Below are 24557 nucleotides of genomic sequence, written 5' to 3'. Positions count from 1 at the left end.
GATCCACCCGCCTCGGCCTCCCAAAGTGCTGGGATTACAGGCGTGAGCCACCACGCCCTAGCTGGGATTACAGGCGCGCGCCACCACGCCCAGCTAATTTTTTGTATTTTTAGTAGAGACAGGGTTTCACCATGTTGACCAGGATGATCTTGATCTCTTGACCTTGTGATCCACCCGCCTTGGCCTCCCAAAGTGCTGGGATTACAGGCGTGAGCCACTGCGCCCGGCTACCATCTAGGTTTTTGTCAGTACACTCTTATGATATTTGCACGACAAAATATGCCTGACGACATATTTCTCAGAACGTATCCTTTTTAAGCAACACGTGACTGTATTGTGTAAAATCCCCATAGTAATATATACATAATAATATATAATACCTGCACATTGAATGTTACGTGTAATTTTCACAAACTCATTGTAGCACTGTGCTAAAATATGTAGCCATACATATATATTTAAGATAAGGTATGACAGTACTATTTTTTAAATGATGAAATTTGGTGAGTGTCTTCATTTATCTCTGCCACTTCAGTGTTTGGACCTAACTATTAACAAAGGAGTCTACTTAATGTCATTTGTTTGTGACAGATGTCAGGCAGATGTATTTTATAGCTTTATTGTCAGTGGTGAGATTTTTCCAAGTAGTGAACATTTTGATAAAAGTTCCAAACAGAACTAAGTTTCGTACAGTACAATTTGTATAGCAGCTGTATTCCTGGAAAATTCAGCATGGTGTGCTAAGCAGATTTTGGTTCTAGACTCAATTATAAGAAGCTTGTTTTCAGATGTCAGTTCTTTGGGAGACATGTGTAATGCACAGTAGGCATCCCTGGCCTCCTTTGACTAAATATCAGTGCACTTTCATCTAGAGCAGTGCTGTCCAGTGAGTCAGATAGGCAGTTTTAAGTTTTTTAGTAGCCAACAGCTGGAATTTTAATTATATTTATTAACCAGATATATCTAAAATACTTATATAATCAATATAAAAATTAATGTGATAATTTGCGTTTGTTTTCCCCTAAGTCTTGGAATTTAGTGTGTATTTTACACATACAGAAAAATACCAATTTATACTAGCCATGTTTCTAGTATTCAGTAGCTATGTGTGGCCAGTGACTGTCATTGAAGAGCCCAAATGAGAGGGATTAACTCTATAGCCAACTGTCAGATTGTTGATACTTATTGTGATACATTTTTCCCTCCCCCAAGGGACAAAGCCTGGTTAGCTATAAATTTTGCTTTTCACCGCCAAGTTTCTTGATACACAGTTGGGAAATTGCAGAATGATGTTATTATAAACTGAAGTTGTATTGGTTCATGTGTAAAGAAATTTTTTAGTCAAGGAGAATCAGAATAGCAGAAGTAGGGTTATTACCTTCAAATAGAAAGGAAAAAGCCCCCAACCAGGCAAGAATCCCTAAAGAAAATTCAAGTCGGCTTTCCTAGCCTTGCATGGCTCTCTGTGGCAAGTCACACTTTACTGTGTGTCCATATTAATTATATCCTCAATGCTCAGAACTTCCGCATCCATTTCCATGTTCTTAGCCCCAAATAGCTGCATTTTTATCCTAATGTATTTTGCGTTATTATCACTTGGAAGTAATTTATATCCATGCTGAACTGCTCGCCTGTGCTATTCAAGTTTTTATTAGTGCTCTGATAATAAAGTTGCGTAATTTTGAATGGTTTTGTTCCTGTTCTATTTTTTCCCATAAGACTTATTAGTGTGCAGTTTTACAGAATTCAAGATTTTTCAAGGAAAACATACATCATGTTATAGCAGAAATACCCATTACAGATATGTGGCTTTCTTGGTGAAACCCTTTTTTTTTTTAAGTGCTTGTGGCCGCTGGTTAGGAGCCTTTCGATGAAAGGTGAAGGACCCTGGAAGGCAGTACAACATGTAGAATAACAGGAAGAAGATCCTTGGGAAGGTACTAGAAAAGACAGGAAGAGACAGTCATCTCTGTAAGTGAAGAGAGTATGTCATCTCTGTAAGTGAAGAGTACAGTCATCTCTGTAAGTGAAGAGGGTATGATTACCAGTTTATTTTAGCATATTGCTTATCTTTTCAAGGGAGATTTGTTGAGTATCCTCTACCATTTGACTTTGTAAACCTATGTTTCCCAGTGTGTGACCTAGGTGCTAACTATACTAGAACTGTCCTGGGAATGCCCTTTAAAAATTCAGGCCTTAAGCCAGGCATGGTGGCTCGCGCCTGTAATCCCAGCACTTCGGGAGACCGAGGCAGGTGGGTCACTTGAGGACAGGAGTTTGTGACCAGCCTGGCCAACACAGCAAACAACTCTACTAAAAATACCAAAATTAGTTGGGCGGTGTGGTGGCTCACACGTGTGGTGCCAGCTACTCAGGAGGCTGAGGCATAAGAATTGCTCGAGCCCAGGAGGCAGAGTTTCCAGTGAGCCGAGATCGTGCCACTGCACTCCAGCTTGGGTGACAGAGTGAGATTTTGTCTTAAAAAAAAAAAAAAAAAAACAAACTTAAAAAAATTTCAAAATTACTGTGAATTAGAATCTCTGAGAAAGACAACCTTGAAATCTACAATCGTTAATAACTAAAGCTTCAAATCCACTACTGAGCTTTATTCAGTCTTACCTGTTAACTTGCATTTGTTTGAAAGCAATATGGGATGGTAAATGTCTGAATTATTTCATTTCATATATAGTTACACTTATTCTTCCTTTAGTGTCTTTATTCTTTTTTAGACACTAAGACTTCTAAGTTTGAGGATCTGGTAATGAATTCTGGTCGTTGTCGTGGTCTGAATAAGGACATAAATGCTATAATATTTTGCTCCTGAGTAGACTGAAAACTGTTGTTCCACCTTTTCTAAAGCTGGTTGCCTTTCCCACTGTCATTTAATCATGTAAAATTGTGTATTTTCCTCCTGCTTTCCTAATAACCCTGGTTCCCTTTTGTAAGTGGAAGGGCATTGTAATTGCTTAATATCCATTTCTTGCTGAGTCAAGTATGTTTTGATAAGTGTTTTTTGGACCGTTTTCTGATTATTCTCCTAGAGCCCTTACTGTTTGAAACTATAGGTTATGTCCTTCTCATCCTTAAAATTTAGCTTCTGAAGTTTTAAGAGGATGCCAAATAGGGATTATTCTGTCAGAAATACTGAAGATTTTGTCAGGGGAAATGTCATTCTCTTGTACCAACCCTTGGACTCTGGTCTGAAACTAGCATCCAGTCATGTTGTTACATCTCCATTTCATAATCTGCCCTGGTTCAGCACTGGAAGGGAGAATTTTCCTCACTATTTAGGTTCTTCAAGTTGCAAGCATAAGTATAGAATTCCCTTATCTGTTCTCCCCTTCTCCCGAAATCAAGTAATTCCCAATAGCATCCTTTTCTTTGAATCCTTTAAGACTTAACTTTCTTAGTCCTAACTTTATTAGTCCTAACTTTGGTATCTTGAGGTTGGTCTAAATGTGTAGCATTGAAAAACATTTTTATCCCACTTACTCACTGATACCGTATTTCTTGAGTAGATGATCATTTATTGTCATTAAATAGCGAGCTTTTCCTTGGTAATATGCAGAGTGCATAAAAGGTACTTGACTGTATAAACAGCATTGCCCCCGTTGCTTCATTGGGTCAATGTGTGACTCAGTGGGTTCTTACTTGGATATGTTCAGAAGTCTTACTATATTCTTTTTTTAGCCTTAGACTCTGTATTATAATAAGAGGAATATAAAACTTGTAGGGTCGCATATAAAAATTGATGTGAGATTTTTAAGGTAGATTTAAAAGCAATTTTGTGTTGTAGCACTTCTTTTCGGTATGATTCTAGAAAATCATGACCACCGTTACCCCAACCCTGGGGAGGATGTGCACAATCACTTTGCTGTTCTGCTTGTGTATTCAGTTTGAAAAGAGTTGCATGGAGAAAGTAAAAGGCTCAAATGAAATACCAAAGAAAAGTATGTAAGGTAGTATCAGCTGAAGCTTTTATTATGAGACAGTTAACTTTGTAACTTTGTTTACCTTATTATTGTCATGTTATTCAGGGTCAAATCTGCCGTACCTTCAGGTCCTAAGGGCATCCTTCTTGTTGGAATCTAAAGATGTATTGACTGCCGTGCTTTGTATAAAGCCTTTTATGTGAATTTGAAATGTGTTTAATGATGTTAGTTTATTGTTAGTCTTTTACAAAAATATCTTTATCTTCTCATCCTTTTCAAGTTTTGTTTTTGCTAAGCAGCCTCGGTAAATCTGCTCCATAGAATATGGAATCTGGTCCCTACCCAAAAAAGCTCCTGTATTTGAAAATAGTTTTCCCATCAACAACTGATTCCATTTTCTCTTTTAGAGAAGTCTTAGGCCGGTGTGCCTTGATGCTTTTGACTTTTGATTATTATGCTGTGCCTTCTAAAAACACATACACTAGACCTAAAAGTTAACTGGTAACTTCCATCAGGCTGGTGGAAGGCATACCATTTATTTAGAGGTAAGAGCTTAATTAATTGGAATGTTTGTTGGTATTTGAGTTTTCATTGACTTTAGGAATAGTCACTAAAGTGGAGTGACTTCCTGGATCAAGACCTCATGAGAGATCAATAGACCTCTTTTATAATATACCTTATATTTGTAGAATACTCTACCTGTCATATCTTTCAACAAACTTTAATGTGGCACGTTCACAAATTTAAGCATAGGACATATTGTGCAAGAATGTGTGCAAATAAATGTTAGAGTGGGATATCTAACCCAGGCTTTTTAATGGATTACACTGGGGTTTATTTCAGTCAGTCAAATTAGCCTTTTTCCTATTACTATCAACAGACTTTTGGAAATTTTCATGGAAATCTCAACTCTACAAGTAGTGCATACATATTCTAGTAGTTCATATTAGTAGTCCTATTTCTTATTTGTATTGTTGTAAATCTGATTTTTAAAAAATCTTCAGGTATATCTGAAAAGTAGAAATTTCATCATAAATCTAATATTTTCTATGAAACTTGAAATATTACGTTTCCTTCTTTACTAAGCATTTTGGGATCCTAAAACCACTTGTGAGGTTTGGTGATTCGACTCTCAGGACCCAACATAATAATTATCATGACTGTGACTGACTACAGTAGAAGGTGCAAAGCGAAAAGACCCATGGACAAGGCCAAAGGAATTCGGGTGTAATCCAAGTATCTCACACACGATGCACTTTATTCCTTCAGCAACAAATTGTGACACATTTTTGGAATGTTGTCACTAGAGATTTAGTGCAGACCACTTTTGCTGGATATAGGTACTCTTTGCCTTGTATGTACCAAAATTTCAGACTCCAGTAGGAAAGCAGGTGTTCAGTACAAACCATGTTATATACACAAACTGCTCAGGCACAATGAGCAATTATTATTATTATTTTTTAAGCCAGGTTCTCACTATATAACCCAGGCTGGTCTTGAACTCCTGGAGTCAAGGGATTCCCCTGCCTCTACCTCCTCAGTAGTTGGGACTACAGCAAGCCACTGTGCCTGGCCTCAGTAAGCACCTCTTTATCAGTTAGGGTTGTGAGATCCCTTTGGAAGTCCAGATTCCCACATGCCTACCAAGGGCTAGCTGTGCCAGAAGGCCTTTCTAAGGGTAGCAGTCTCAGGGCTTCTTGTCAACTTTTCCTGTATACTCTGCTTTTCTTTCCCTCCTCCTCTCCCCCTCTCCCCCCTCCCCCTCTTCCCCTCTTCCCCCTCCCTTGAGATGGAGTCTCGCTCTTGGTGGAGTACTGTGGTGCAATCTCAGCTTCCTACGACCTCCACCTCCTGGGTTAAAGCAATTCTCCTGCCTCAGCCTCCCGAATAGCTGGAATTACAGGCACACACCACCTCGCCGAGCTAATTTTTGTATTTTTGGTAGAGATGGGGTATCACCATGTTGGCCAGGCTGGTCTTGAACTCTTGACCTCAGGTGATTGACCCACCTCAGCCTCCCAAAGTGTTCAGCTTATTTTTGACTGATTTCTTCTTGATTATGTTTATTCTTAGAGCATTTACTGAGGTTTTATTTATTGCTTCCTGTTATTTAAAAAGGGGGTTAGGGTATTCTTTCTATATAAATAGAATACTGTACAGCAAGATAAAATAAGTAGAAGAACTTATCAGATAGCTCGAGCATTAGGCTTCTTAGGAAATGTCCTCTATAATACCACTTGCGTTGTTCTTAAGTAACCATTGTACTTAGTTAATTCTCTGATCTTTTGTGATAATCATTAGCTTCCTTGGGTCTTTGAATCTGCTTGTAGTTTCCATTATAGGCATACCCTTATCTGAGGGTAAATCTTGGCCATTGCCTTTTTTCTTGTCGTATCCTTTTTTCATCCATGAACTTTCAGTGCTTGCTGCTTAATGCAAAGCAGTCTCCTCTCCTACCTTTGACCTCTAATAGACAAGACTTTGAAATCCACATCTACACCTTTTTTTCTGAATTCCTAGTACTCTATTGATCTGACCATTTTCACTTGGATATCGAAAACCTTATAGTCATCATCTGTGTCTCAGTTCACCTTTCCTCTTACCATTTAATTGTTTCTATTGATTGAAGTAGTATTTCTAACTCATTTCTACTTTTATCCACCCTGGTTTTAACTGATAATTTCTGCCCTCTGGAGCATTTAAATTCCTCTCTGCACTTTGAGTTTTTGTTCATAATACTGTAGCCTCTATGCCACCGCCAGCTCATTTATTAAAACATACCAGTTGGATTATGTTGCTTTGTTGCTGAAAAATCTATAATTCCGTGGAATTAAATTGAAAACTAACAGACTTCTGTGGTGAACCTTTCTGTTTCATTCATCGGTATTTTTGCAAGTCAGGATTTTTATACCCTGGTTTTTCTTAAAGCAAGAGAAACTGGTCATTGACATGTACATATTATTAATAAAACTCGAGTTACTCATAAGCAATTTTTAGAGTTGGACTTGTTAGGAAAAGACTCTTGATGTCATCTTTATCCTCTTATAAGTGAGTCCCTTCCCTGAGACACTCTTTAACTTTTTGAAAAAGTTGTTGCTGTTTTATTTGAAAAATTGGCAAGACTATTGAAAGGCAAATAGGGGAAACTATTAGGAAATTGAAATAACATTTGCAAAAACATACTGATAATAGTGACTTTTAGTTCTGTATTATTTGAGTTCTTGTCCCGTTTTTTCTGTGTACATTGTACTTTGTTTTTCTCCAGTAAAACTTTAAGAAAACCCAGATGTTGCTACAAATGATAAAGATAAGGTTTTTCTCTAAAAAAAAAAAAGGTCTCTGTTATATGCTGTTGTTCCAGGGCATATCAGGTTAACAACTATAGTATATTTTAAAGCCACATCTTTAATAGGTTCACAGATACTTTATATACTATAAAAAAAAATAGATATGTTTATATTCCTAGTGCTTATGTAAGATATTGGTTTAGGAATGTACAGTAATCTCTAGTATGATAGAAAACAGTTAGATTAAACATGATATCCAGTTTACTTGTAATTCACTTTGTTCTTTATTTTTTTAAGGGACCAGTTACTCTCCTCAAGAAAATTCACACAACCACAGTGCTCTTCATAGTTCAAATTCACATTCTTCTAATCCAAGCAATAATCCAAGCAAAACTTCAGATGCAGTAAGTATTATAAACATGCCCAGTATTGTTTCTTTGGAATTTATTGTTTTAAAAGAAAAACCATGGCAAGTCTTATAAAATCTAATGTCTTTTATTTCTTAAAAAACGTGTCCAGCCAGGCGTGGTGGCTCATGCCTGTAATGCCAGCACTTTGGGAGGCTGAGGCAGGCGGATCTCCTGAGGTCAGGAGTTTAAGACCAGCCTGAGCAACATGGAGAAACCCTGTCTCTACTAAAAATACAAAAATTACCTGGATGTGGTGGCTCATGCCTGTGATCCCAGCTACTCGGGAGGCTGAGGCAGTAGAATCACTTGAACCCGGGAGGCGGAGGTTGTTGTGAGCCAAGATTGCACCACTGCACTCCAACCTGGGCAACAAGAGCAAAACTCCATCTCAAAAAAAAAAAAAAAAAAATGTTTTAACCACAGTCTCTGTATTTATTTGATACTACTATGATCCTATTTTAAACCAGTGAACCAAGCTTATTAATGGAACTGAGCACAGAAGACTGTATCTTTGGTATTAACCAGGATTTCTGTACAAAGCAATGTTTTCTTCCTTTGTGATAACCGAGATAAAAAGAACTTCAGGCTGAAATTTCTCTGAAGTAGTCTAACATAAGCTTACTTTCTTTTCATAGTATATAAACTCCTTATAGGATATATTTATTATATACTGTGTCTTACACACTCTCCCAGACACTAGGGATATACAGTTACCTGTCCACAAGGGCATGAAACCCAATGAGGGATTTTAAATATTTTCAGAAGTTTAGGTTAATAAAGTAACTTACTTATTTAGAATGTTTTAAAGTCATAGGATTAAATGAAATGTTCAATTTCAGCAAAAAAATTAATAAGGTTTTAATTCACTGGGCATATGCTAGGCTGCATATATATAGAATGTGGCCCATCTTAACGGAATTTTGGGACCTGTGGTAGAGACAGAATAGTAAACAGTGCCTGTTAAAGTTGCTTTGGGGAGCACTCAACACAGGACTCTCAGCTTGGATGAGGAAGATAGTCAAGTATAACTAATGCTTCCCAACGGGGTGACTGTAAGTTAGGCAGTCAAAGAGCTCTGGAACTTCAGAGTATACAAAGGAATAGAACTTGCAATGGTGTAGAAGTGTAAAACAGTGTAGTATGTTTAGAGAACTGCTAGAGGACAGTGTGGAAAAATGGCAGGAGCTGAAGTTTCAGAGACAAGTGGGAGGTATAGCATAAAAAGTTATATGTCGCGCCAAGGAATATGAATTATACGTATATAAGGCAGTGGAGAGGTATTGAAGGTTATAATCAGTAAAGTCAAGTCATATTTGCAATTTAAAAAATTATCTCGGGTAGCAGTGTGGAAAAAAATATAGGAAAGAAGGAACAGTGAGAAGGCTGTCAAAAGGTGTAGGTTGTCTGCAGTGGATTTTACTTTGAGTATTTGAGTAATCATCATGTCTTAATTGATGTTGAAAGACCTTCAGATTTTATTTTTGTTTCTTGTTGAAGCAGTGTGGATAGTACATTTCCGTAGAAAATTGAGACATTAGGATACTATTTGAATAAAAATAGATAGTATTAATGTTCATTTAGAAAATCATACAAGTGGCCAGGCACTTCACTAGTGGCCAGACACGATGGCTCGGCTCCTGTAATCCCAGCACTTTGGGAGACCGAAGTGGGCATATCACTTGAGGTCAGGAGTTTGAGCCTAGCCTGGCCAACATGGTGAAACCTCATCTCTACTGAAAATAGAAAACTTATCTTGGCGTGGTGGCAAGCACCTGTAATCCCAGCTACTTGGGAGGCAGAGGCAGGAGAATTGCTTGAAGCTGGGAGGCAGAGGTTGCACTGAGCCAAGATCACGCCATTGCATTCCATCCTGGGCGACAGAGCAAGACTCTGTCTCAAAAAGAAAAGTCATACTAGTTATTTTAACACAGAATTAACACATGAGATTGGTTAAGCAGATTCTGAAGAAAACAAAGGAACCCTGAGACAACACATAGTAATCTCCACTCAGGGATATGGAACAACAGGATGAAGTTGGGGTTTTAGAACCTAATAGCCTAGAGGAGGAGCCACACAGAGCTGGTGGCAATACCTCTGAGGGTGTGGTGAAGCTAGTTTTAGTGGTGAGTTGGTAGCCCAGAGCTGGAAACAACTGGCTACTCCTTTCTCCTGCCTTTCACTCTTCTAATGCTTCTAACAGAAAGGAAGCCAACTGGCTAAGTAGAGAGTAATTTGCACTCTCCCAGCCCTAAGAGCCAACTAGAAGGGTGGGATTGAGGCTGAGAAAACAGCTTGTTAAGCCTTCATACATGCTATCATCAAACTATTTGTGATGAGTCATTTTCTTTTTTCTTTATTTTTCTTAAAAGTGGGGAAGGAAGGATGAGGCAGAGTGGGGAGAAGGGGGAGCAAATCATTTTCAGTGAGTTGTATATTCAGGATTTTAGAAGGAATTTGCCTGTTTTTCTGGAAAACAGTCTATTAATTTAAAAAGTAGTACTAACCCTAAAGTTCCACTTATCATTGACAGTTAGATTTGTCTCCTCTTAGCACAGCAGCAGCTTTTGTGGGTTTGTTTTTTTGTTTTGTGTTTTAAACATAAAGGCAAAACAAACACCTCATTCAGGGAAAACAAATTTTGATTATTTGGGTTTTAGAGCAATGGATTTAACCCAGTAAAATCAGAAAGAATAAATAATGGGCATCAGATGAGCTTGAATGATTCAAATGATAAAGGTGTCAGGGGAACTTAATCATGTGAGTGAAAGCTGAAGACCATTACTCGAATAGATATAAAATATTATGTGTTTCTGGAATCTGGGTTCTGGTTTCTCTAGATTTCACCTGTAGATGCATAATTACTTCTACGTAGTGGTTTTTTGCATTATAGTATAGCTAGTGGGAATGACACAAATGGTACTTAAAAACTGTAAATGCAGTCTTACCTGAAATGTTGGCTTTAATCTACACAGATCTTTGGTTATGTTGGTGATTTTTAAAAATCAAGTTAACTGTTAAAAGCCAAGTTGAAATTCCTTTTTTATTTTCAGTATCAGATTAAGGCATTAACGTTTAATGTACTTCCCTGCTAAGTCCTATGAGAAACATTTATTGTGGGGTGTTTACCACAGAGCCTGGCTCATGGTAAAGATTAGGAAAAGCTTGATGAATGCCTCCTTCACAATAAAAATCATGGGAATGTTGGACGCAGTGGCTCATGACTGTAATCCCAACACTTGGAGTGCCAAGGCAGGAGAATCACTTGAGGCTTTGAGTTTACAACCAGCCTGGTCAATATAGTAAGCCCCTGTCTCTACCAAAAAGGAAAAAAAAAAATGGGGTCTGGTGGTGTGTGTACCTGTGGTCCCAACTACTTGGATGGCTGAAGCAAAGGATTGCTTCAGCCCTGAAGGTTGAGGCTGCTGCAGTGAGCCATGATTGTGCCACTGCATCTCCAGTCTGATCAACAGTAAGGCCCTGTCTCAAAAACAATAAAGTAAAATAAAAAAAATCATGGCGTGACTTGCAGACTATTTTAGATTAGTTGTGCATATTTGGCTTTTCAAAGAGAGCTCTCAATTTAGGAAAAAAAGTTGCTTATTTCTATTTAAAGGCACTGTAATTGAGATTTTCCCTTCTAAATATTCTGTGCCAATTTTGATTTGCTGGGACGTGCTTAAGTTAAATCCTATATGAGTTTGCATTCATACTCCAGCTCCTCTTGTTATCAACTAAGTATCATCTGCATACTTTGAAGCTTTTGAGTCTTGAGCCCAGCGAGGTGGCTTGCCACCTGTAGTCCCGGCTACTCAGGAGACTGCAGAGGGAGGCCTGCTTGAGCCCAGGAGTTAGAAGCCAGCCTGGCAGTATAGCAAGACCTCATCTCAGGAGAAAAAAGGAAATGAAAGAAAAAGTTTGAGTCTCACTAATATCTACCATATTAAAAATTAAATAATCATTTAAAATGTCAATTGTAAACCCATTATATGGTAACATATGTAACATCTTTATGAAAAATAACTATTTTCTTAAAAACAAAAATAGACGTAGAACATCTTGGTAATATTTGACTTAATAGAAGAATACAGAATTTCATAACTTCATATCTGCTTCTGCATTCAGTCTGTTGTGATACATTCAGTGTTTTGTTGAGTCTCTTGGTAAACTTCACTATATGTCCTTGTGATAAAATGAGGAAGAAAAAAATGATCATGTTAGTATTATTATGAAAATAGTTTTGGTCTTGCGAAAGGATCTCGGGGTTCCCCCAAGGTTTCCTGGGGGAACTTGGAGAGAGCTGCTTTAGAGCATATGTTGGCAACCATCCCTAACCAAATCTAGAAAACCTTGAATGTTTGCACACCTTTTGTTTAAGCTCTCAACATTGGGTATTCTTTTTGTAAAATTAAGAAATTTTACACCTGCTATTGCACATCAGCGTTGTAAAAATTATCCTATAAGTTGAAGGGCTTCTTTTTCCTTAACCCCTTGAGGATGGCAGTGGGGTGGGAAAGATAAAGCTATTGGTGTGCTATTGTAATGCTGTACCCTAGAATTTTGTTTGAACTGATACAGAATTTGATATGCAAAATCACTGTAGTGTGGCAGACCAGTGTTCTGGTCTGAATTTTCTGTCCTGGATGTTGTGCTAGTATGTTAATCACTTAAATACAATGTTTAGTTCAAAGTACAACTTCTGTGAAAGAAACGGTATGTTTATGTATTCAAATGCAAGCTCCTTGTCTCTGCCAGGACAAGTTGGCAGACCATCACTTGGAAGAGCACCTGTCTAGACCATACTGACCTCTGGTGTTCTCCATCTACTAGTCTGAAATCTCATTCTACCTCTTCCATACAGTAATTTCACATAAACACTTGGCAAGCAAACCAAGTCTTCCAGATAACATCTGTAGAAGGGATCAGTTGCACAATAATTTATAGGGAGGAGTAGGTGGTGGAGAAGAACTTTTGAATTTGGCCCTTTGTGATTGGGTTCCTAAAGCTCGATTGTAGCCTCTGGAAGCTAGTGGGATTGAGAATTAACTCTCCACTGCCTTTTGAGGGGCCCAGGGCTACTTTACCACGCTCTTTTGGGTTGTAATCCTGAGCATGCAAACATATGGCAGAGTCTGTGATCTTTTTCCACCTGCCTTCAGAATTATTAGGGAATTTCCAGAATTTGGTCTTAATTTAGGGGGAATAACAGGCATTTGGAAACCAGGGTTTTTTGTCCTTTGATAAATGACTAATTAGTTTTGTGACCTATAGGCAAGTCATAAATTCCCTCAGCTTGTTTTCTAGTTGTTAGAATTAAAGCTGGGCCAAGGTAAGGCAGTGAATAAGACTTCATTTCCTCAAGCTTGAAAATTGTGTCACAATACACTCAAACCCAGAAGGATAGGCTATGATGGTGTAGAACATGATTTCGTGAGTAATTTGCGTGTCTGTCATCTCAGACATTTGTCATTTCTTTGTGTTGGGAACACTCAATCCTCTTTTCTAGCTATTTGAAAAAAATGTATAATCAATGTTATTTCAGTAAGCTCCTTTGAAAAAAATAATTAAGGAATTCAACCAGGATACTTGAGGTTCTACTAGATTTCCCGGGGCTGGTTAGGCACTTAAACATTTCACTTTGTGAGATTAGTTTCATGGAAATTGGACCTTTCAGATTTTTCTAATTTCGTTATTATGTTACATTGCCTGTAAAAATACCTGGAAGAGGCAATATCTGAGAATTTTTGAAAGACCATTTTTAGTTATGGGAAAATGAGTGATACTGTTAATCCTGTATATTATATGAGAACAAGATTCTAGTTATTATGATATATACTTGACCCATCTTGTCAATTTTGAAGGTGAAGCAGATTTATAGCTTGTAAGTGGCTTTCTGTTTATGTTTACATATTTTTGTTCCTTTTTCACTGAGTAACAGTTAACACAGGCAAGATTGTTCTCTTTTATACCATATGTAATTACTGTTGTGCTTTAGAATTTGGAACTGATGATCGCATGCCATCATCTAGTTGAGAGTACATTCCTCACCCTCACGTTACTGGATTTCAACAATTAAAATTATGGCGGGCGATTTGGTCATGTTTTCTAAAATCAAGATGATATTAATTTCGCAGTTTTCTTTCTGTGCCTAGCAATCTAATTTTTATTCTGCTTAATTTTGATATTTTAAAGAGTTGTGTTGTCTTTGAAGACTTTCATAAACTAAAGTCTTCTAGAATGCAGTTCAAGGTACCTTTATCTCATAAGTATTTGCCTGTATATGTGTGCTTTGATGTTCTTGATATTTCATTTCATGTGATTACATAGTGTTAACATTTTCTAATTGTAAAAAAATATATTTTTAAGCCTTATGATTCTGCAGATGACTGGTCTGAGCACATTAGCTCTTCTGGGAAAAAATACTACTACAATTGTCGAACAGAAGTTTCACAATGGGAAAAACCAAAAGAGTGGCTTGAAAGGTAATTTACTTTTAATCTAATTAAACATTATTTCTCTATCTTGGTTCTGTAAGTTAATATCTTACAACATTAAACATTCTAATTTAGCTTTTTTATAGTGATACCCATCTACACTTTTTAGTTGGCAGTGGTTGATGGCCCATCATGTTTTCCATAGTTTGTCTTTTATTTTTAAAAACAAAAAACATGGCCAGTGCAGTGGGTCCTGCCTGTAATCCCAGTGCTTTGGGAGGCCAAGACAGGAGGATTGCTTCAGCCCAGGAGTTTGAGGCCAGCCCTGGCAACATAGTGAGACGCCGTCTCTACAAAAAAGTTAGCTGTGAGTAGTAGCATGCACCTATAGTCTCAGCTGCTCAGGAGGCCGAGTTGGGAGGATTGCTTGAGCCTCAGAGACAAAAGCTGCAGTGAGCCACGATGGTGCCACTGCACTCCAGCCTGAGCAACAGAGCAAGATGATATGTCAAAAAAAAAATTCTAGGACAGATAGGCAACTGTCCACAAAGGCTTTGTGAAGAGTCAGTATAGTTAATATAATACTCACCTACATTTACACATAACTTTAATAGTTTTTATAATACCGTGATGTTTCTTTCATATGGAGAATGAAAATTGCTGAGCTTTGGTTATGGCATTAGTGGTATAATTTATTGGTATAGTTTTGCTATTGGTGAGAAACATTAGTGTTCTGTTTGCTACATTCCATCTTCCACACCAGTTAAATTATGACCGTGTTCACTTCTTTTGTTTTCTATATAACATTTGTTATGCATTTGGCCAGGGCTGCTTATTATGGAGACTCATGATGTAATTTTTATGTGTTTATCTTATTTTTTTATTTTTAGAGAACAGAGACAAAAAGAAGCAAACAAGATGGCAGTCAACAGCTTCCCAAAAGATAGGGATTACAGAAGGGAGGTGATGCAAGCAACAGCCACTAGTGGGTTTGCCAGTGGAAGTAGGTATTAATTTTTTTTCTTTGAAGTGTATGTTTGATTTATTCCTATTTTTCAAACCTTTGTCCATCATCTACATATGTAAATTAAAATAAATAGAAACATATATTCTTTTATGTTGGATTTATCCCCCACCCTCTACCATTTTGGTCCCTGAAAAGGGAAAAGATATACAGTAGAGTAGTACACATCTGTGTTTCCCACTACCAATTATGGCTGTGATGAAGTTGAATTGCAAACAAATCAAATTTTATGTTTTGGATTGGTTTCTCTTGATCCCTGCCAAACAGGAGCTTTCTCTCCCACCCTACCCTCCTGTGCTTAAGTTGTGTCCTGTTAAACTAGAGACAGATCTCACTGGGTTTTAGTTTAATAATTGAATCATAGCCACACATAGTGACACCAGAATAGCTACTGGTTTTTTATGTTACCAATGAGTAACTTGTTTATCCTTGTATTTGGAAATTAATTTCACCATGATCATAGATCTATATAATATCTCTATTCTGAATTTCCACCCAATTAAAAAATGTCTATTAGAAAACTTACACCATTTTGTTTTAAGGTTCTCTTCATCTGTAATTCAAACTCAGTGTTCTTCTGAGGCCAAATTTTGTGCTTGGGAGACAATTTTGGATAACACGCATTTGTTTTGTAATTCATTCTCCAAATTTGAAGCTTTTTTAAAGGTATTCTTTCCACTGGCGTTTCTTATCTTGAATAAAATTTACTCCTGGTGCAGTGGCTAATGCCTGCTGCAATCCCAGCCCTTTGGGAGGCCGAGACAGGAGGGTGGCTTGAGGTCAAGATTTTGAGACCAGCCTGAACAGCATGACAAGACCCAGTGTCGACAAAATTAAAAATTAACCACCCAGCTATAGTCCAGCAACTTGGGAGGCTGAGGCAGGAAGATGACTTGAGCCCAGGAGTTTGGGCCTGCAGTGAGCTATGATCATGCCACTGCGCTCTAGCCTGGCAACAGACTCTGTCTCAAAAAAATTAAAAAATTTAAATGCCACATAGATTTCTCGGGTTCCTTTTGCAATTTTGAGAAGAATTTCAAGGTGATGTTTTCTGGGAACTCTTAGACCTCAGTATTTCAGTACTGCTCCTGTAACTCAAACCAAAAAGTCGGGGGTGTGTTTGGTCTTGGCAGGGATTATTGAGTTTTTGATGGGAGAAAATATTTAAGATGAAACAGTAACAAACAGATCTGCAGGATTAAATTTTAAATATTAAATTTTTTAATTAGTGAAATTATATATAATTGTTTAATGATATAAAGTACTGAAGTTAGGAAATAACATTGCATTTTGAGATGACTTAGATTCTAGTCCCATTTCTTTTTATATCTTAATTAACTGACTTTTGTCAAGCAGTTAAAAATGAGACAGAGGATTTCCACTTGAGGTAAATGAGTTGCACCCAGCTTGTGGGCTTTTTGAATAAATTGCAGGGGAGGGGATACATAGAAAATGAGTGACAGATAAGTATAAAAATAACTTCTTTTTTCTTCATGAATTCAAAAGTAAGCCATATTTGTGAATGGAAATGTAAAATGTTCTAATTCCATGACCCAAGAACATTTTGGAATGTATACTTTTTTCTGTGTGCATAATAAATGTGTATACAAATTATATATGTATGTATGCCAAAAATGGGATTCTATATTACTGTTTTTACCTGTTCTTTTATTCAGTAATGTATCAGATATGTTTTTATGTCCTTTTATAATTCAGAATTTGTTATATTGGTTGCATAGATATACCTTCATTGATAAATAATCCCCTATCAGTGAGTACTTAGGAGGTTTTCAGCTTTTTCCTACTGTAAACAAGATTATGATTCATATCTGCCCACTTGTCTGATTACTGCCTTCAGTTAAATTCCTAGATAGGCAAATGATGAGTCAGTGGGTCTGTGGTTAGTTGAAATGTAGTCACGTATCACACTTTGAGTTTCGGTAATGTTTGAGAGAGAACCTTAGCTGTGTTGCTTTTTTTAAAACTTGGTCAACTTAGTTGTACTTGGTGTAGTAGTAATAAAGTCAGTAAGCCATTAAAGTGTATAACTTAGTCTATCCAAAATATATTGACAGAGTGTTCCCTTGTGTTCAGTATAGTGGTGTTTGTGCAGAGTGTGGCTTAAAGCTTGTTCTTGACTACCAATAAAAGAACTGTAGGGGATGTCAGAGGGGCAAGGTTTGGGAAGATTTTTACATGTAAAGAGGTAAAGTAGATTTTAATGAGGTATTTGGTTTTGGTTTTTTGCAGTGTATTAAGTGTTTGCAAAATGCTAAAATATTTTAACCAAGGCCGGGCACGGTGGCTCATGCCTGTAATCCCAGCACTTTGGGAGGCCAAGGCAGGTGGATCACCTGAAGTTAGGAGTTTGAGGCCAGCCTGGCCAACATGGCAAAACCCCGTCTCTACTGAAAATATAAAAATTAGCTGGGTGTGGTGGTGTGTGCCTGTAATCCCAGCCACTTGGGAGGCTGAGGCAGGAGAATCGCTTGAACCTGGGAGGCAGAGGTTGCAATGAGTGAGCTGAGATCATGCTGTAGTACTTTAGCCTGAGCAACAGAATGAGATTCTGTCTCAAAAAAAATTAAAATGTTTTAGCTGTAATATTCTCCACAACTTGATATTGAAAATTGTATGGGTAAAATTTCTAGGTTGCTATTAACTGCTACTAAATTTTTTTTATTATTGCGAACCTGTGCTTTATGTGGTGATGGCTCTGTATTTAGAGAAACCTTGCTTAGGGTTTCTCAACAGAATCATTGATGACATTTTGGGTGAAGTAATTTATTGTTTGTTATTGGAGGCTTTCCTGTTTTGTAGGTGGTTGCACACCATAAGTGGCCTCTCCTCACTAGATGCCAGTAGCATACCTCTCCATCCTCCAGTCAGGAAAGGCAAAGCACCACCCTCTGGGAGGGTGGCAAACAGGCATTGCTTTAACTGTGTTTATCCAGAGTTGTAAATATAGAAAGCTGTTAGAGCTGTAGCTTCCCCTGTTTCCGTAATGCTGTTGCCTTTTTTGTTTTTTAACTTATAACTGTTAGAAGTATCATCCTTAACTTTCATTGGAGCGCATACATTTGATACATTTTCACTAGCCATGCAAAGCTGAAAGGAAGGTTTCTTGGTTGAGGAAATAAAAATTGTGTATAGGATTGGGCATGATATTATTCCCATTATGAATGCCCCTAAAGGTTTCTGTTTTAGTAGTATCCTCAGTGTAGGCAGAAACTGTAGAATAAAATTTTAAAAATTTTATTTTCATACAAGTTGATAGCTTACTGATACATTACCATCATACAACAGATGTTTGTATTCTGTTCATTTTTGTAGATTTTTACTTATAACACTGAATTTTATATATTAAGTCATTGTCAAAAGACCTTATGTTTTGATGTGATCCACTTTCTGGGTAGTATTCCGGTACCTTATGCTGTGGTGTAACATGTAGTGGTTGTGTACTGACAACTTTAAAACTGACTTACAATTTGAGTGTTCCTCCTTCGTTGTCTTGTCTTGGTCTTTACAATTGGAGGAGCTGTTAATTGGAAAAAAAAAATACAAAAATCAACAGAGGGAGCATCGCTTTAGTAAAATTATTACACATTACATGGCTGGATTTTAGGCTGTTTCTCTCCTTGGAGGTTATTTTAATTCTTTAGCTGTTGATTGGAATGTTGTAATTTAGATTGGACACTTCGAATGAACTTTAACATGGTCGTTGAAAGTTTCCTTCCTTTGTACTGTTTTGTGGAATCATGGTGTTAGAATTTAAATTGTTGATAGATTTTAAACTGATTTCAGTATTTCTGAGCTTAAAGTGTTCTCTGTGGCTTTAAATTGAAAGATTTGTTTTTAATATACCTAATGATAAGTAGATTTTTCTGACTATGCTCCAGGTGTTGGACTTCTATTTTCAGATAGCATTATGCATTATGATTTTATTACTATTTGTAGCATTATTTAAAATATTACAGATTGGTTTCTTACTGTGTTCACAGTTCATCATAACTTCAGTCATCTTAAAATGATTTCATTTAAGCCTTAGTATAAACTACTTTCAAGGCAACTAATTAGCTACCTTAGTATTCAAAAAGACCAGGCTAATAAAGCTAATACTCTTTTGCAGTTGAACCACTGTGAATAATTGAATTATTAAATTCTGTGACCCATAGTGTAGAAGAATGAAGCATTTACCTTTTTTGCTTTTAAAACTTTTTAAAAATTTTATGAATATGGTATTATAATTCCATTTGGGGTTTTTTTTTTTTTTTTAATGTTTTTTTTGAACTACAGTGTGATTCTAAGGAATCCTAAAAAAATGTGTAGCCCCCTTGGAATACAAGTATAGATTAATATTTATAGTGAGGAAAAACTCCTCTTCTTCCAGTATTGCATATTTACATGTCAGTGGTAAAACTGCAGACACTAACTGGGTTTGCAGTTTTATAAAAGGATATATAAGTACAAGTATGTTGCTAAATTAGCTGATGTTAAAGGTAGGATTCTAACGTAATCTTTTTTCTTCCCCCTTCTGTCATTCCAACATCTGTTTTTTCGAACTGTGAACTAAAGTGGAAGACAAGCATTCCAGTGATGCCAGTAGTTTGCTCCCACAGAATATTTTGTCTCAAACAAGCAGACACAATGACAGAGACTACAGACTGCCAAGAGCAGAGACTCACAGTAGTTCTACGCCAGTACAGCACCCCATCAAACCAGTGGTTCATCCAACTGCTACCCCAAGCACTGTTCCTTCTAGTCCATTTACGCTACAGTCTGATCACCAGCCAAAGAAATCATTTGATGCTAATGGAGCATCTACTTTATCAAAACTGCCTACACCCACATCTTCTGTCCCTGCACAGAAAACAGAAAGAAAAGGTATGCCATTATTACTAGATGCTGCACGTTGAACTGTAGTTTCTACGTTTCTTATATATTACATTATTTCCTTTGGCTTACAAGACTTTATTATAAATTTTTTAAAGTCTTTTAGAATGTTTCTATGTAGAGTTAGGTCTAGAGTTAGTAATATTTAGCTTTTTTTCTTTAATTTATAACTACCCAGCCTCAGAACTGTTTCTTGCCTCTGAATTAAGTCAAGTGCTCAATTTATAACAGTAATGGTTTAAGTAACTTGTTGAAGTGAAATACCTGTCCCTTCAGTTTTCTATTTTTTTGTGATAATTGTCTTGACAGTTGAGTTTATAAATCGTCTGTTTTCTCTTAATATTTAATATGAATAGAGATATTTAAAAACTAATTTCTTTATAACATTTCATTATTGGTTTCAGTTTGTGATTACAAAATTTAAGTTGTGGGTCATAAGATAAGGAGTGTTAATGTCTGAATTGGACCTTAAGTCTGAAGAGTGGAAGTTAAACATTGCAACCTAAATTGTGTTTATCCAACTCAGTGTCAATAATCATAACATGCTCAAAAAGTTACAGAAGAATTGTGAGAACAGCTACTTGGAAGGTGACACACAACATAACCAATGTGATGAGATTTGTATAGAGACAATCCCAAACTTGTACTTCATAGTATGTTTTAAGAATCTAAGGAAATTAAAACACAGAAATTGTCACAGGTAGACCTAGTAGCAGACCATTAGTAAGTGTTGAGGCGCTTTTAATTGTTCTGTGGGTTAGGAGAGGCTTGATTCATTAATTCACATTGATTTAATTTGTTGACAAAGGGCTCAGATAGTTGGATTTCTTTGTTTCTGGTTTCCTTTCTTCTTGAACTACAGTGTGATTTTAAAGAATCCTAAGAAAGAACTAGTAGCCCCCTTGAAATCTAGATTAATATAGATTAATGTTTATAGTTGAGCAGAAACTCAACTATAAAATGTTATTTAAAATTTCCTATTACATGTTATATGCATGTAATTTGAATTTTCCTTGTTACTAAACCATATACTTTAGTATATATCATGCAATACATAATGTGTCAGATGAATGCTTGTTCCACATGTCAAATTCGGTAAAGATGATTTGTACCAAAATTCATACATAGCATGTCAGATTTTATCCTGTGACAGAATTAAGTTTGCAAAGAGAAATACTGAGGGATGAAATCTGAGTTAATGCTATAGTTAATGTATTTTCCATAGGACATTTTGTTTTTTTTAGTTCCTATAATTGTGACAATTTGCTCACAGAAAATTTTACTTTAAAAATCTGTCAGTTAAAATTCTGATGGTCCTTTAAAAGTATTTATCCCATTTTACCTTTGTCCATTTAACACATTTTAACTCCTTTTTGAAATGCTTTCTCTGGCTCTGTGTTACTGCTGTCCTTCAGTTTCCTAGTTGTGTTCCTTCCTGCTTCGTACGTATCGGTATCTTAGCCTGTTCCTTGGTAGTCATTTTGTTACTGTCATGACTACCAAATCTTCAGTTCTGGTTCACACTTATCTACTTAGCTTCTGTAAACTCTTAGTATTTATTACATATCCTCAGATACAATGTGTCCCTGATTTCTTCCTTTCCCACAATTTATTCTTAGATTCACTGTAATTGACAGCACTGTTCTCCCTAACTTTGCCTTATTCTTAAACATTCTCACCCACCCACCGATTGACAAATCTTGGGTTCTTTGTCCTAGCACTCACTGAAATTTCCTCCCTCTCTCCCCCCCCTTCCCCTCCACCTCTGTCAATTTTGCGGAGATTTCACTTACTGAAATTCAGATTGTCTCTCTCTTGTTAATTTGTAAAAATCACTGTATTGCTCAGACTGGTCTCAAACTTTTGGCCTCAAGCAATCTTCTGGCCTTGGCCTCCCAGTGTGCTGGGATTACAGGTATGAGCCACTGCCTGGCCTGTCTCTCTTAAAATAATCTTCTGATTATCTTCTTACCTAGTCTACCCACTTATGGTAGCGTCATTTTACAATTTAAATGGAATTGTGTCAGTTCCTTGCTTAGAAACTTATAGTGGTTTTTTAATATCAAAATGATAAAGTCCATGCTTTTTAGTAGATTATAGCAAGCACTTGACAGGATGGTTGCAGTCTGTTGCTAGTTTGATCTTCACCTGTTTAGCATTTAATTCGCTGTAATTCATCTGTTGTAAACTCGGACATTTCTTAGGACTTGCCATTATCTTTCCTGTCCTGAGCTTTTGCTAAATAGGACATGTTCTTTCTTTCATTGCTGTCGTATTGAATCCAATACTCTTTCATTACAATACTTAAAACATTATAATTTCAGTTTTTTCCATTAGATAGTATCCCCTCTAGGGCTCAGCATTATGTTTTAATGTATTTTCTACTTTGTTCATCTTCTTATGTACTTTGTTCACCTTCTAACCCTTCCCTCTGTGTAGTTTGATGCTAATTGTCTTATATTTTTTTTAGTTTATTCCTTAAAACAAAACTGTGAGGGAAGGTAGTATCTCTGTCATAGAAATGAAGAGCCTAAACATTGCCCTAGTTCAAACGTGGTATTAGAGGCAGCTTCTCCACAACTCTGATCTTTCCTCAAAACCACATGTAATGAAAGACATAACATACACCACATCTATGTCAGTTTGGACTCTCGTAATTTAAATTTTTTGACAGAGTAGATTAGAGTTTAAATTTCATGAAATGTGTTTGCTAATCACAAGCATTATGTGCATAATTTATATATAGTATTCTTAAACTTGTTGGAAGAAACTTGATTACATACTATGGAATTATCTGCTTATGTAGGGAAAATTGTGAAGCCTTTCCAAGAACTTCTCCTTGTATGTTAATTGAAGACTGTTACTGCCTTAGATAAGTTTTATAGCAACTTTGATCTTTACAGATTGTTCTCCATTTAGTCTGTTTAGATTGTTCTCCATATTTCTGAAGTGCTCATTAGTTTGAAATATTTTTTTCTCAATGGAGTTATCCATGCTATTTAAGCTTTCTATTGACTCTTCTCATCAACTTAGTGATTTTGCTTGTTTAGGTTTTTCTTAACAATTAAATAATTTATATTAAGGGTTGATGATCCAAATCAGGTTGCTCTGTTGGTCTTAAGCACTAATAGTATAGTTGAACTGTGTCTAAAGATGTCAGTGTTGGAGGCTGTGAGAGCAGAGTCTTTGTCTTTCTTAACTACTGCTCTATTCCTAGTGCTTGACAAATACTAGGCAGTGTGTAAATACTGGTTGTAGATGGATGCCTGTACAACAGTGTGTAAATATTTGTTGTAGATGGGTGCCTATGCAACTGTGTGTAATGTTTGTTGTAGATTGATGCTGTACGAATAGGTGTTGAGAGTTGGGGGAGCACTTGCACTGGTCATAGTTTAAAAAAGTATTTGAGGAGAAAGAAGTGTGTGTGTGTGTTATACATCTGATTAAAGCATACCAGCAGTGAATTTAGATCTGTTTGATGCCAGTGTGTCATTTGAGAGAAAGAACCTAAGGTGAACTCAATGTTTGTGCCTGCTTGAATGGTCAGAAGAGCAGAGAAAGCTGCAGAGCTCTTTACATCTGCAGAGAATAGTCGTGATGTTAGGTAGAGTGAAAGAAGGGAGTGAGGTGACCCCGTTTAGGTCTATATTTGTTTGTTAGGGTAACATTTGACCATCTATGTACGATCACTGTACTGGATAACCCTATAACAAACAGAGAAATTCTGATATACCAAAAAAATATAAAACTGAATTTTATCAGTTGGCACCCCAATGGCCATTTTAGGCCTGCTCTAACTCTACCATCTTTTCCAGATTTGTGAAAAGACAAAATTGGAGACATGGGTCCTTGTTGTTTGCTATGATTAGGTTAAATTTCAGGAGAGTTTAAACCTTTTTCAACAAGTTCCTTATTTAATCATTGAGAATTACGATTTACTAGCAGAGATAAATTTGAAAACAGTGGTCACAGAGTTAGACCTATTTTGTAACCTCAAGCTAGCTCTCAATATGGACATGTTTAAATAGTCACATGCTCTTATGCTAGTGTCATATGCAAGGGGCAGTAGACTAGTTCAGGACAGACTAGTCGTATTAATATGAGGTGTGACTCAGTCACTTGAGGTAAAATTCCCTTCTATTTTTATGCTATCCGTAGACTAAATGGCAATTGCATGAACCCAAAAACCTCAGTATGTGTTAAAGCTAGGCTCCTATAGCTGATGTAGATGGTCATTAACTGGCAGTGGTAGTTGGCCAACTTCAGCACTCAGTTGTTTTGCTTTAAAATAATTTTTAGAAAGATTGGCCACGGTTATTAAAATATTTATTGAATAATCGAATACAATAGTGTAGGAATATAGTCTTAGTTGATAAGTTTAAGTTTAGTCAACTTACTGATAAAAAGAATATTAGGAAATAGTGTGTGTAATTTGACAGTAAGGAAGATGTTCATCAAGACCCAAAATGGGTTTGTCCTTTTAAAAATTAATATATTTGACCACATGTAAGACATTTTAAATTTCTTTATGGAAAGTAAAATAAACAAAAGTTGAAAGATAAATATCAGATATGAGAAAA

General features: G+C 36.6%; 1 protein-coding gene across 10 annotated transcripts in view; it reads left to right on the top strand.

Moving 5' to 3' along the window:
• Window positions 1–24557, top strand: part of WAC (WW domain containing adaptor with coiled-coil) — a 90596-nt gene that overhangs the window by 46270 nt on the left and 19769 nt on the right. For 7 of the 10 annotated variants that reach the window (XM_017535456.2, XM_017535455.2, XM_017535454.2 and 4 more), the window contains exons 4-7: window positions 7517–7623; window positions 13993–14108; window positions 14951–15063; window positions 19660–19968. In XM_017535456.2, the coding sequence (XP_017390945.1) occupies window positions 7517–7623; window positions 13993–14108; window positions 14951–15063; window positions 19660–19968 (645 nt within the window). The remainder of the gene's footprint in view (window positions 1–7516; window positions 7624–13992; window positions 14109–14950; window positions 15064–19659; window positions 19969–24557) is intronic. The other 3 variants (XM_017535463.2, XM_017535461.2, XM_017535460.2) reach the window with 1 other exon arrangement.

The sequence above is a fragment of the Cebus imitator genome, unplaced genomic scaffold, assembly GCF_001604975.1.
Source record: "Cebus imitator isolate Cc_AM_T3 unplaced genomic scaffold, Cebus_imitator-1.0 Scaffold92, whole genome shotgun sequence".
Lineage (NCBI taxonomy): Eukaryota > Metazoa > Chordata > Mammalia > Primates > Cebidae > Cebus > Cebus imitator.
This window is presented reverse-complemented; position numbering and strand designations above follow the sequence as displayed.